General features: G+C 44.0%; 1 protein-coding gene across 1 annotated transcript; it reads left to right on the forward strand.

The window, feature by feature from the left end:
* The first annotated feature begins 45 nt into the window (after nucleotides 1-45).
* Nucleotides 46-7,952, forward strand: LOC138176947 (tyrosine-protein kinase JAK1-like). The gene is made up of 6 exons (XM_069107884.1): nucleotides 46-234; nucleotides 1,443-1,567; nucleotides 3,094-3,266; nucleotides 4,227-4,344; nucleotides 5,311-5,421; nucleotides 6,185-7,952. The coding sequence occupies exons 2-6, from the start codon at nucleotides 1,466-1,468 to the stop codon at nucleotides 6,278-6,280; spliced, it is 600 nt and encodes a 199-aa protein (XP_068963985.1). The 5' UTR covers nucleotides 46-234; nucleotides 1,443-1,465; the 3' UTR covers nucleotides 6,281-7,952.
* Nucleotides 7,953-13,335: the final 5,383 nt, after the last annotated feature.

Below are 13,335 nucleotides of genomic sequence, written 5' to 3' on the forward strand. Positions count from 1 at the left end.
CCCCCTCTTCTCCCTCCCTCTCTCCCTGTCTCCCCACCCAGGGCCACTTTGGGAAAGTGGAGCTCTGCAGGTATGACCCTGAAGGAGACAACACTGGTGAGCAGGTCGCAGTCAAGTCTCTGAAGCCAGAGAGTGGGGGCAACCAGATCGCGGACCTGAAGAAGGAGATCGAAATCCTGAAGAACCTTTATCATGAAAACATCGTGAAATACAAAGGGATTTGTACGGAGGATGGTAGGAGAGGCTTTCCTGGGGGGCAGGGGCAGGGCCCTGCTCAGACCAACATCTGGGCTAGGTGGCAGGATGGGGAGTTAGCGAGAAAGGAAGCTGAGCCTCGGCTTCTGACAGGCCCTAACGCCCCGCCAGCCGCCTGCCCTCTGGCCTCTCTCCCTGCATAGCACCCAAGCCCTGTCTGGACCAGCGTCCAGCACAGAGCCTGGAGCCCTCTGGCATGGCGTCCAATGCCACCCTGCTCAGCTAGCTTCCCTGCTGTATCCAAACCTCTGAGCTCCTTCCGCTAAGCAAGGGAAGGGCCCTGGGCAGTTCTGGACCTTTAGTAACCCGCCCCTGGCAACTGGAATTGCTCGGCTGAGAGCAGCAGGATTGGACGGTCTGCAAAACAGCCTTTGCCCTACTTTCCAACTCTTGGTTTGAGATCTGTCAGTGAATGAGTCGGCGAATGAGCATTTATTATCACCTGCTACATGCCTGAAGATGCAGAGAAAGGCAAAAGGCATTGAAAGAACCCAGAGTCTACCAGAGGGGAAACCATGCAAACCATTAGGCAGAGAGGCCCCTCAGTCAGAACAACCGCACGTGAGGACCTGCAGGGTCACACGTGGCCTCAAGACCGAGAGCGCAGCCCCTGGCAGGATAGACTGGAAATAGCCAAGGGAGGGAAGCTGTTAGCCCTAGATTTCTTTGTTCTGCATGTCTCTATGTGAATCGCTTTTCACTTGGGGTCAGGCGGAGGTGTGAGACAAGGAGAAGAGCCACCATTTCTGTCATTTGATCCTCTCTGGGACCCTGTGGGTAAAGGTTCTTATTATACCCATTTTATAGATGAGGAAACTGAGCCTCCTGGGTTAAGAAGCCTATCTTGGGTAAAAGGGCCAGCAGAATGTCTGAGAGGAGACTGGATCTCAGACCCTCCCGGCTCTAGAGCCCACACTTTCCACTAGACCAGAACTTCTCCTTCAAGTACCTGAGACAGCACGGGCCCCACCTTCAGCAACTGCAGTTGTCTGAAGGATGCGGACTCTGTGCATGCCTGGTGACGTGACTTTGAAATGACTCATCTGCAGTCACCTCTCACCCTGTCACTGGGGCCCTTTTCTGTGGTTTCTTTGGAAGCCGTCAGGAAAGCGAGTTAGCCCAAGAGTAGCGGCTCACCCCGGATGCTTGCGCTTGGTTTATCATCGCCAGTATTGTTATTTCCACAGGAGGGAATAGGATTAAGCTGATCATGGAGTTCCTACCTTCGGGGAGCCTCAAGGAGTATCTTCCTAGGAATAAAAGCAAGATCAGCCTCAAACAGCAGCTGAAGTACGCGGTCCAGATTTGCAAGGTGAGAAGGGGCTGCTATGGGAGCCCTCTGCCCTGGAGAGGGGGCAGAATCTCTTGAGAACGCCATGCCCATGTCCTGCTTCCCGCAATGTTGTTCAATCCCTTCTCAGTCACGTCTGACTCTCCATGACCCCATGAGGGGTTCTCTTGGCAAAGGCACTTGGGTAGTTTGCCATTTCCTTCTTTAACTCGTTTTACAGATGAGGAAACTGAGGCAAACTGGGTGAAGTGACTTGCCCAGGGTCACACAGCTAGCAAGTGTCAGGCGAGATTTGAACTCAGGACTATGAGTCTTCCTGACTCCAGGTCTGGCGCTCTGCACTATGGTGCCCTCTGGCTGCCTTTGTGGTTTGTACATTTTTCACCTTGCTAATTTGATGTTTATTTTTACAAGGTCATGGGATCTTGGATTTAGAACCAGAAAGGACCACAAGTTAGCTGGTCCAACTTGCTCATTTTTCATGAGAAAAATAAGCCTCCAAGAGGGTAGGTGACCTGTCCAAGGTCATGCAGCTTGTAATTCGTTTATAAGCACTTACTATGGCCCAGGCACTGTGCTGAGCCCTTTACAAACACCCTCATTTGATTCCTTCAACCCTGGGATGTAGGTGCTGTCAGTGTGGCAAACAGGCCTCTAAGTGGCGCCATAGTGCAGAGTGCCAGGCCTGGAGTCAGGAAGACTCATCGTCCTGAGTTCAAATTTGGCCTCATTTACTAGCTGTGTGACCCTGGGCAAGTCACTTTACCCTGTTTGCCTCAATTTCCTCATCTGTAAAAGAGAGAAGGAAATGCAAACCACTCCAGGACCTCTGCCAAGAAAACCCCAAATGGGGTCATAGAAAGTCAGACATAGCAGAAAACCACTCAACCACCCAAAAAAAAAATGCGTTTAAATCTACAAATGTGTGTTTTTCTAAGTCAGTCTGTGGCTTGCAGGGATCCTTCTGTCTGGTTTAGTGGCCCTGTCCTGGAGGATCAGGAGGTGCTGGTCTGGGGCCCGGCTCTAACATGGTGGTTCTGGGCATAATTCACCAATGGGAGAAGGGCCCACAGGGGCAGTCAGGAAGCTGCTGAGGCCTGATGGCTTAATCCAGAGTAGCAGAATAGTAGTTGGGATTTGAACCCAGGGCCATTGCATGGAAGGCCATTTCATCATGGCCTAGGGGATAGAGTCCTGAACTTTGATATATTCATATCCTTTTAATGACAAATGGCTTCAGCCATGTAGGAATTACTAAGGTGGAAATGCCTTCCTCTGACCCCTCTCTAGATTTTAGTCTGAGCGAGTTGCCTGGGGGTCCTGAAAATCATGTTAAATGATGTCCAGCTAATACGTGTCAGAAGGAGGATTTGAACACAGATCTTCTAGACTCCACATCTGCCCTGTGTCTGCCAGGCCATGCTACCCCTCTGAGGTGTCATTGTTGGGTTAAAAAATAGGAAGGAAAAAAAAATCCTTCCGGCCATCCAGATGGTCATTTTTTGTGAATATGGCCTGGGAGCCTTACTCTCTTTCTCCTTCTTCAGGGGATGGACTATCTGGGGTCCTGTCAGTATGTCCACCGAGATCTGGCAGCAAGAAATGTCCTTGTTGAAAATGAGCACCGCGTGAAGATTGGAGACTTTGGGTTAACGAAAGCCATTGAGACAGACAAAGAGTATTACACGGTCAAGGACGATCGAGACAGTCCTGTCTTCTGGTAAGGAGCAGACAGGAGCGGCAATGACACCGAATATTACTGGAGTCTTGCGGGAATCCAATGGGGCTTTCAAGGCCCCCGTTTATGAACGAGGACACTCATCCTCCATGTAGGATGGAGGTGACTGGGGCTGTCAAAGACCACCGAGCCCAATATGCCACTGATCTGGAAAGGTACGGGGTCTACTAAGAGAGTCCTCCATCCATTTTGTGGGATCTAAGATCTGGAGCTCCAGTGGATCTCAGAGATAATCTAATGCACCCTCCCTCTTTCAGATGGGGAAACTGAGGCCCATGGAAATGAAGTGACTTGCCTGAGGTCCTTTTTCATCCGTGTTTTAGGGTTAGGATGGCTGTTTGGAAAGGCTCATCATCCTAAGACTCGTCACAGGAACTCATTAAACCATTTGCCAAGATTTAATGGAGCAGTGTTTCATAGTGGATAGAAGTAGTCCAGTGAGGAAAGCCTGGGTTCATGTGTTGCCTCTGTATGACCCTGGCAAGTCTCTGACCTTATCAGTGACACAGCCAGCCAGACTTTTTATTCCAGAACTGTCACAGATCTGCTTTGGTAAAGGGATTTTCCTTATCAGAGATGTCTCTCCATTTCTGAAATCTTCCCTCCCAGAAACAGGGTGGCTGTGCTTGGTGGGAGGAGTTCCTCAGGCATCAGGGAAAACTCAAATCCTGGAAGTAGCAACGTTCTGTCACTCACCTCTCTCTAAGGCTGAAATAGCACATTCCCATTCCTCCTCATTCCAAGGAGGGGAATAGTGCAGATATTCTTATCTGTGAGTCACTGATGAAGAGACAGAGGGTCTGAGAGGTGAGCCCCAGAGCCAAGTCTCCAGACTCACCCCCAGAGCTCCTGCTAACACTGGCCTGTTCCATTTGTGATCAATGATGTCTGTCAGTTTCTCACGCCAAGAAATCACGCGATTCATATTGTCTTTCCTTCCAGGTATGCCCCAGAGTGTTTAGTTCAGTGCAAATTTTATATCGCCTCTGATGTCTGGTCTTTTGGGGTCACGTTACATGAACTCCTCACCTACTGTGATTCAGAATCCAGTCCCATGGCGGTAATTGTTCTTTTTTGTCTTTTTTTCCCCAAAGCTCACAGGGATGAAAGGAGCCCCTCTCACCACCCTGACCCTCCACTCCTGATTAATTTCCTGAGTCTGTTAAAATGGGATGTTATCACACAGAGACTTAACCCAGGTGGAAAGAAAAAAAATTTGATTTTTTTTTTCCCATTTGAGTTGGTTCATTCAACAAATAAATATTGAACACTTGTTTTACATGTTTTGAGCTACATAGTAGCTCAAATAGTAATAATCTAGTCCTGACCTTCCAGGAAATGGGAAAATAGGAACAGTAATAATAATAGCTAGTATTTCTATAGTGCTCTAAGGTGTACATATGTTACTTCATTTAATCTTCACGAAAAGGCAGGTGCTCTTACTTGTCCCTGTTTTACAGAAAGGGAAACCGAGGCTGAGAAAGTTTAAGTGGCTTGCCTAAGGTCATGCAGCTAGAGAGTATATGCGGCTGGACTTGAGCTCAGGTCTTCCTGACAGATAGCTTTTAAATGCCAAAGAAGAGGCACAGGCAGGCAGATTCCTGAGATCAGGAGAAGGTATAATCATTTTAGCCTGGAAGGGTCAGAGAAGCTTCATAGAGCATATGAGAGATGTGAACTAGACCCTGAAGGATAGCATTTAAGTCAGTAGTAGTTGGAGGAGGATTATCAGTATTGGTAGTAATAGTACTAGTAAGTAGTAGTAGTAATAGTGGCAGCAGCAACAGTAATAATAGAGGGGTGGGAGAAAAAAAGTGAAAAGGGAAGATGGCCCCAGATTGTTGAGGGCCCTGAATGTCCAGCCAAGGAAAGAGGACAATATCCTATAGATAAAGCAAAGAGTAAAGCCAATTCTACTGCTTATCCTTAAAGCAAGAAAACAAGAAATTGAGAGTGCAAGAGTGAGGTGAAATTGTCAACTAACACAGCCAGGGTCAAACACCTTCGATGGTTTTGTTTTGTCCAGATGTTCTTAAAGATGATCGGCCCGACTCAAGGCCAGATGACTGTCACAAGGCTTGTGCGTGCATTAAAGGATGGAAAACGTTTGCAGTGCCCACCTAACTGCCCAGAAGAGGTATTCATGGGACATTCCATTGTAACACACAGCAAGATGTTAAAGACCATTGGGTCAGATGGGGATCCTGGGTGGAGAGGAGGTAGATGATGAGAGGGAGGATATTCCTTAAAAGACACTTTTCAGATGCTGAGACATGAGGGGAAAAAATCACTCCACATCTTAAGCCAGATCTCCTATTCCATATTATGTCTCCGTCTGAGTTTATATATGTTTTGCCAGCTGTAAGCCCTCTAAGGCAGGTAGAACCTTGAGACTGAATGTGGTATGACTAAGTGTACTATCTTTTCTACATTCAATAGAGCCCTCAATTTTTTATGACTAAATTCAAAACTATAATGTTAAAATGTCATCAGAGGTAATTTAGACTATAATTGATCAGTAGGGATCGGGGGGGGGGGGGGAGGATGTAAATGGAGCAGGAATGGCCTGACTATTCATTTACAATCTGGAATTTGATCAATCCATTCCAGGCTTGTTGTTGTGTCTATGACCTTAGACTTCAACCCCAAACTGGATTACAAAAAGATCGGGAAGCATTTTGAGTTTGCATGGACAACGGCTGAACCAATCAGCTTACTGAACCTTGCAAATTGCATCCATATCAGTTACATCTTTCCACCAATACTCTCTAATCTCATTTTAAGTTATCTATTTTTGACTCATAACTTTCATTTTTTAAAATCCATTTTCAAAAACAAACCAAACTTAAACCGACCCAACACCAACATTTTTGCTTTCGTTGTTTTTTTTTTTTTTACAGGTTTACCAATTAATGAAGAAATGCTGGGAGTATCAACCAAACCATCGAACATCCTTTCAAAGTCTCATCCGTGGATTTGAAGCACTTATAAAATAAGATCTCATCGACCAAACATTGCTTTAGGTGCCTGCTGTGTGCAAGGCACTCCTCTGAGTATTGGGGCATGAGCATCCCCCAAAGAACATTCTTTTGCTTGTACTGCCCAACAGTTGGTGGTCTGGCCTCTCTGGAAGTCGTCCCTAAGCTCAGTTGGGGGGGGTGGGGAGGGTTCTTTTAAAAAAAAATTTAACGTTTGTATTCTCCCCAAATTTGGTCATTCATTCATAAACTATTTATTGAATGCCTGCTGTGTACAGAGGGGTTTAACACCTTTAGGTGGTTCTTTATAGGTGATGATCATGGAATGGTGAAAGATATAAGAAACCCACATTTTAAGCACTCCTCTTATTGGAAGATGTCTACCACCAGCCACGGCAGCTGGTGGCTCTCATGTCACTGGGCTTGCTGAATGCTCACATGACTTCTCACAAGAATGTTATTTCTAGCAAAAAGAAAACTGACCCAAATCCTCTCTCAAATTATTTGCTTTCAGTGGCAGTTATGAGTTATGATATGAAACGGAGTCCATTTTCCTGACTTGTCAAATTGAGACAAGGGCTGTAAGCTTATCAAGTTACTTTCATTGTACATACAGACTTCCAGTATATATACCAATGGACCAAACCTTCTGTCAGATGCCAGTTCACATACTGCCTTTGAAAATGAAGGGAATCCTACTTGAGTTCTTTCATGAGTCATCTTCTTGGATCCCTGGTGACTATTTGTAAAAAGCCTGGCTGGGCAAAGGGATGCAGCCTGTGCCCATTGGAATCTGAACTGATGTGGGAATTGAATGGATGGCATTGACCTTGTTATCAACATGTCCTAACCAGCTGAACTAAAAGAGCCCCAATACCACTCAATAGGCTTTCTTTCTTTTCATTCTTTTTAAAAAATAAAACACAAATGTACCTTTAATTTTCAAACTTTGCTACAAAAAGAAATTCTTCCTAAGGATTTTGACACTTCAGAGGTCAAGCTGGTTTCATAAAACCACGAGAATGTGGTTTTATGTTGGATGGAAAAATTTAGACATACCATATAAATTGTATTATACTTTAGGCTGTTTCTGTACTTGACATGAAAAGGCAAAATGCCTTTATGTAATGGGCACAGGCATTGAGCCAATAATCATTGGGGGAGTCGTGGGGTAATGACCACATCCCCATCACGTGTAACATGGAACAGGGATGCCAAGACAAGGTAGCAGATTGCCACCTAGAGGAATCTTCCTTGCTTGGAAGCTAGGGCCAGCTGAAAGGTGCCAACTTTGGGGGACGCTTGGGGATAGCTAGCTAGCCAGTTAAAATGATGTGGTCGCCAATGCAATGTGAACACGAATGGTTTTAAGGAATGTCTGTCTGAAGTCATTCAAAACTCCATAGTACTAGTGTGCCATTGCTTTTCACTTTTTTCTTTTGAAAATGTTTTTGGAAAGATTCGGGACTGGCAATAATGAGAGACAGACAGACGGGCAGAGAGACGGGCTATTCAAATTTGTGTAGTGAGCTAAGGACTGCGTTTTATACCCTTGCCCATATCTGTGTGTTTGTCTGATGCAGGTAGTGGAATGTTCCAGCATTACCCACAATCGAACCTGTTTGGAACCTGTGTACAACTTATATGCACTTTGTTACTCTTTATACAAATAAATCTAATAAAGAACTGACATGCATGTCTTTTTAATATTAAGAATTAGATGAACACAGAGCATTTTAGTTTGATTACATAGAAAAATAACTATAATACAGAATTTTCATGGTTCCCCCCCCCCCCCACAATGGGCCTGGTTACTGATTATAGTAATAACAAGCAATGGGAAGAGTCTGGATAAAAATTCCCAGTAACCCCCACTCTTGATTCTGGACCAGGGTTTCAATCCTCTACACAGACAAACTTTGATGGGTCTGTGCAGCTGCTGGTTAACAGTCCTGATTTTCGAGTTTTCCTTCTTTGCTTTCCTGTTTGCCTCTCTTGAGAAGGGCTACTGACCCCTGAAAACATTCAGGGCAAGGCAGGAAGGAACAAAGGAAAGGAAAACATGGGGCACAGATCAATTATGAGCAAGCTGTCAAATAATGACATTATGCTGCTGAAGATGAGGCTGCATAGAGGGGATGACATTCAGGACACCTGGTGTTCAAGGCTCTCCCCCATCTGCATTCCCCTCCTCACTTGACCTGCAGCAGATGCCCATATGCAATCTTCACTGGTGGAGGAACTCTCCATCAGGAGTTCCCTTTATCAATGAAATCATGAATCTAGCCCCAGCCTCACGTGATAAATCATTTGCAAGTTGAAGAATTCTTAGAAAGAACTATGTAACTACCTCAGTTTAATTTTCAAAATGTCCGCTACTCAACAAGCATTTATTAAGTGCCTACTGTGTACAAGGCACTTGGCTACATGCTGGAATTAAACAGATGCGATTTAAGGAAGAGAAAGATTAGGCAGGAAGTGAAGCAAATTAAGATTCTCTACCGAGTACACAAAGCGTGATTAAGCATCAACACCATACGAGATAATGAAAAGAGGGCAAATTTTCTTCATGGTTCGGGGTCTGTCTAATCAATTACAGCATTTGTATCTCACATCTGGAAACTGGAGCGCAGGGGCTTCCTGCATCCTTCAGGCTTAGGGACGGTGCTGTCTGGTGCTGAACAGGTTAGGGTTCATACTGAAGATCACACATTAAGGTTTGGGCTCATGGGACAGAGGGGAGGGTAGAAGCATTTATTAAGCACCTACTATGTGCCGCACTAAGAGCTTTACAAATATCTCATTTGATCCTCAAGACGAAGGAGGTAATAAATACTGGGGCCATGGTGGGCTCCTTCAGAATAATAATAATTAGCATTTGTGTAGTGCTTTACCCTTGACCAAAGCATTTACTTATCTCATTGGGTAATGGGAAGGAAGATACTGATCGCTTGACTGCTTTGGAAGAATGAAGGAGATTGACACCAAAATGACAACGGGGCTGGTGACTGACAACGACCTCGTGCCTCAGGTCTCTGGTAGAAGCTAGGTGAGGAGCTTCGGCCTCCCTGCCAACCACAAGTCTGTGGTGAATGAACCGCAGGACTCTTTGAGGGGTGGGAGGTATGGACCCATTCAAGTTCATGGACGCTTCAGAGGATCAAAGGCCTTTCCCCAAAGTCCCTAGAGCCTTTAAAACCAAGCTAAAGTTAGCTAGCTCCCTCTTGTGAGGACTCGATTACCCAAGCCAAAAGAAGTGGCTAACAACATCATCAAAATAAGTTTTTCACAATTACAATGGGAAAAGAAAAGTGATTCTAGTCTATTCAGCTGCTTCTCACTGTTTCACACATGTAAGTAAAAAAAAAAAGAGTGATTTTTTTTTTAATGCAAAGTAATTCTTATACTTTCAAAGTAAAATAGCTACAAAAGAAATAAAGCTATGGCTAACCATCTCCTACCAATCACACTACCTGTATGTCTCCACATGGAGTTTGTGCTGCAAAGCTGATTGTATACCTTCTTTTGCACATAAAGCTTTCTCAAAATAAAGTCACAGCTGCTGTTTGGAACATGCTTTTTTACAACTATGGACAAAGCGCAGACAATCATAGACTAAGCGTTCAAAAGGACCTTGAAAGTCAGGGCATCCAACCTCCTCATTTTGTAGATGAGGAAACTAGGGAATTCAGGTATGCCTAAGGTGAACCAAGTGGTAAGTAACAGGAAGTAGTTGGGGCTCAACTGGAGGTCCTTAGACTCCAAATCTAGGCTTTTCCTGCTACATCATAAAATCTCACACCTATAAAATAAACTAACTAGCAGAAATAAGGTGGAATACACATTGGCTTACAGGGTAAATTAAAAGAAAAAAAAATCAACCTGTCATTAGACTCACCCTTCTAAGGCTCAGGAAACAAGGGTTTCCTCTTTATTGCTTTAGATGATTAGAGAAGGTATCAAAATGATTATGGGAAAATTGATTTTTCAGTCAGAAAATAAGGAACATTATTCATCTCAGCAATCTATGATGTTTAACACATTATTTAGGATGCACCTAATACTAGCGGGAAATGGTCTCAGTGGATGTCTTTTTTTTTATTATTGCTTCTTATTTTCATTTGGCAAATCTGCCATCTGTGAAGCACTCAACGTTCCTCCTGGGAACGGTGATCCATTTTTTTTTTTTCAAGGAGATGGCTAGTCTGGCCGACTTTAAGGCAGCGATGAACAGCAGAGGTCCTGGAAATGAGCTACGCGGAGCAGACAGGAAGACCGATGGAGGGAACCTCAGTAGACTCGCTTCTTCTTTAAGTAGGATTCTGCATAATACCCTCCTGTGCCCTGAGAATGTTGGTCAACAAATTCCACTGAGCTCCCTTCAGGGGCAGAAATGAGGTATGAGGAGCCTCGCTTTTCATTTCTTAAAGGTGAAGAGACCTGAAAGAAAGTAACCATTAAAAATAGTAACCAAAAAAAAAATTCTTAAGCTCAGAGCTTGTCATTTATGGAAAATGTGTAGTGGACCCCTGCCCTCCAGGCTCCTCACTTCCCATGACAGCCTCATTTGATGCAGAAAATGAAATGGCATAAGAAGCACCTGGCATCTTCCTCCACAAAATTCACATGCTCATATATTAAAACAACAGAGAATCTCTAAGAAAAATTCAGGCAATGACTATAAAGTCCTAGAAGGGGAACCAATTGATTACGCTACAGAAAGGAAGAGAGACAATGGAAAGGAAAATCATTTTCCCTCCTTCCTCTGTCCTCCATTTCTCTTACTGAATAGTATACATTTTAATCAAGCTGTTTCTATCTCCCTCTACCTTGTTTCTATGCTCTCTTCTATCTCCCTCTCTGCCCGTTCCCCCTTATTTCTCTCACCTCCTCTCTCTCCCTTCTGTCTCCTCCTTTCTTCCCTTCTTTCCATCCTTCCCTTTCACCCTGTCCCTTCCCTCTCTTTCTCCTTCCTTTCGCCATTTCTCTCTCCTCCCTCTGCCTTTCTTTTCTCTCCCCCTTTCTCCCTCTCCTTTCCCTCTTTTCCTTTCTGCTCTCTCCCCTTCTCTTCTATCCCTCCTTCACCCTTCCTACTCTCTCTTCTCTTCCCTTTTCTTTTCTCTCTGTCCTTCCCCCTCTCCCTTCCCTCTCTCTTCCCTCCCTCCCTTTTGCTCTCTCTTGGTCTTTGTTATATAGGATAATTTCCTGGGGAGAAGGAAGAATATATATGAAAATAAAGGTGATGTAAAAAAAAAAAGCTGGAATACATTATTTTAAAAAGCAAAGAACTTTTAAAAATTGTCCTATACTGGAGTGACCAATGTCAATGCTGACAAATTTTCTTTAAAGAACACTGCCCTGCAACTAGGTGACACAGTGTATAGGGAGCTGGGCTTGGAGTCAGGAACATCAAATCTGACTCCAGACAGAAGAGCTGGGTGACCGTGGGCAAGCCACTTAACCCTGTTTGCCTCAGTTTCCTCATATGTAAAATGAGCTGGAGAAGGAAATTGCAAGCCACTCCAGTATCTTTGCCAAGAAAACCCCAAAAGGGGTAACAAAGAGTTGGACATGAATAAAACAAATTGCAATAACTCAGGTAGCCCCAGACTGATTTATATTTGGACAGCTGCTCATCAATGATTGCCCACAGGAGCAAACAAAGTTCTAGAGCACAGTGTGATCTTATCTCAGCCTGTGAGTCAAGGATGAAATTTCCAAGTCGGTGAAAGAAGTAGAGAGAAGGGAAAAGACGTACAGAGTAATAGCACCTGTAATAATGATGGGAGAGGCTTTGAATGAAGACGGGGCACAAAAGTGGATGAAGCCGTATCTTGCTCACCACTCTACTCACTTAAAAAAAGGCTGATGAGAAAGGGTTAAAACTGGCTCTCCCCAAGAATCCCAGTCAGTGGCCAACTGACCCTTTCTTCAGCCCCTTCCTTTTTTTTTCCATCTGGAAAGATGAATACTTAAATCCTTAAGTCTTCTATTCCTTTTAACTTGTTTCTTTGTTATTTTGAATAGGATATTAAAACCAGCTTTCTCTAAAAGACAAAATGAAGAAGGAGGAGGGAGAGGAGGAAGAGGAGGAGGAGGAGGAGGAGGAGAAGAAGGAGGAGAAGGAGAAGGAGGAGGAGAAGGAGGAGGAGGAGAAGGAGAAGGAGGAGGAGGAGGAGGAGGAGGAGGAGGAGAATGCCCTGCCCCCAGCTTCCCTTGGTCACAGTTTTGGCAAATAGAATACAAAAGACTTGCTGTAGTAAGGAGAACTATATACACAAAGAGTACAAAAAGCTGTTAAGGAATAACATTACAGCCCTGTATATCAGGTGGTACAGCAGACAGGACACTGGACCAGCAGTCAGGAAGACCTGAGTTCAAATCCACTTGCAGATACTAGATGTGTGACTCTGGATAAGCCACTTAACTCTGTTTGCCTCAGTTTCCTGAACTATAAAATAGGGATACTAACAGTACCTACCTTGCAGGGTTGTGATGAAGCTCAAACAAGGTAACAGTTCTCAAGCATTTATATCAGTATCTAAAACACAGTAGGCGATATCTAAATGCTTTTTTCTGCCCACATCTTTCCTGGTTTTGTACTTGAAACAATTTGATTAAAATTTCTAACAAACTTTTTATTGATCTTGAAAACATTTGCCAACATTTTATCAGTTCATATTTCTCCATGGGTGCCAAGATATAGTTTTGGGGAAAAGTCAGTTTTAGTATGAATGCTAGACACGTTGAATTCTAATTTTATTTTATTTCTTATCAAGATCCTTTATGGAAGCACAAACATTGCTTTAAGGGGACTTTAAGGCCTATTTGTCTATTGAATTCTTTTTCAGATTCTAAAGTTTATTCTTTCTTCTTTCTATACTTCATATTCTGGGCCAATCAGCTAAATTCTTAAACTTGAATTCTGAAACCTGAAATCGACATGTATGCCTTCTAGAGTACAGACATTTATATAAGACCAATTCTGGGCCTTTGTGATGACAAAGTAGCTTCACTCTCCTCATTCTCTACCTGTGGGTATCTGGTAACTCCCTTTTATGATATTTCTAAAT

This window comes from Petaurus breviceps, unplaced genomic scaffold (genome assembly GCF_028583685.1).
Source record: "Petaurus breviceps papuanus isolate PSGF00001 unplaced genomic scaffold, PetGlider_PUasm1.0 90306, whole genome shotgun sequence".
Lineage (NCBI taxonomy): Eukaryota > Metazoa > Chordata > Mammalia > Diprotodontia > Petauridae > Petaurus > Petaurus breviceps.

Coding starts and splice junctions, on each gene's coding strand:
- LOC138176947 (XM_069107884.1), top strand. CDS start 1,466: ATGGAGTTCCTACCTTCGGGGAGCCTCAAGGAGTATCTTCCTAGGAAT. Junction 3,267..4,226: donor CGAGACAGTCCTGTCTTCTG/GTAAGGAGCAGA, acceptor CTTTCCTTCCAG/GTATGCCCCAGAGTGTTTAG. Junction 4,345..5,310: donor CAGAATCCAGTCCCATGGCG/GTAATTGTTCTT, acceptor TGTTTTGTCCAG/ATGTTCTTAAAGATGATCGG.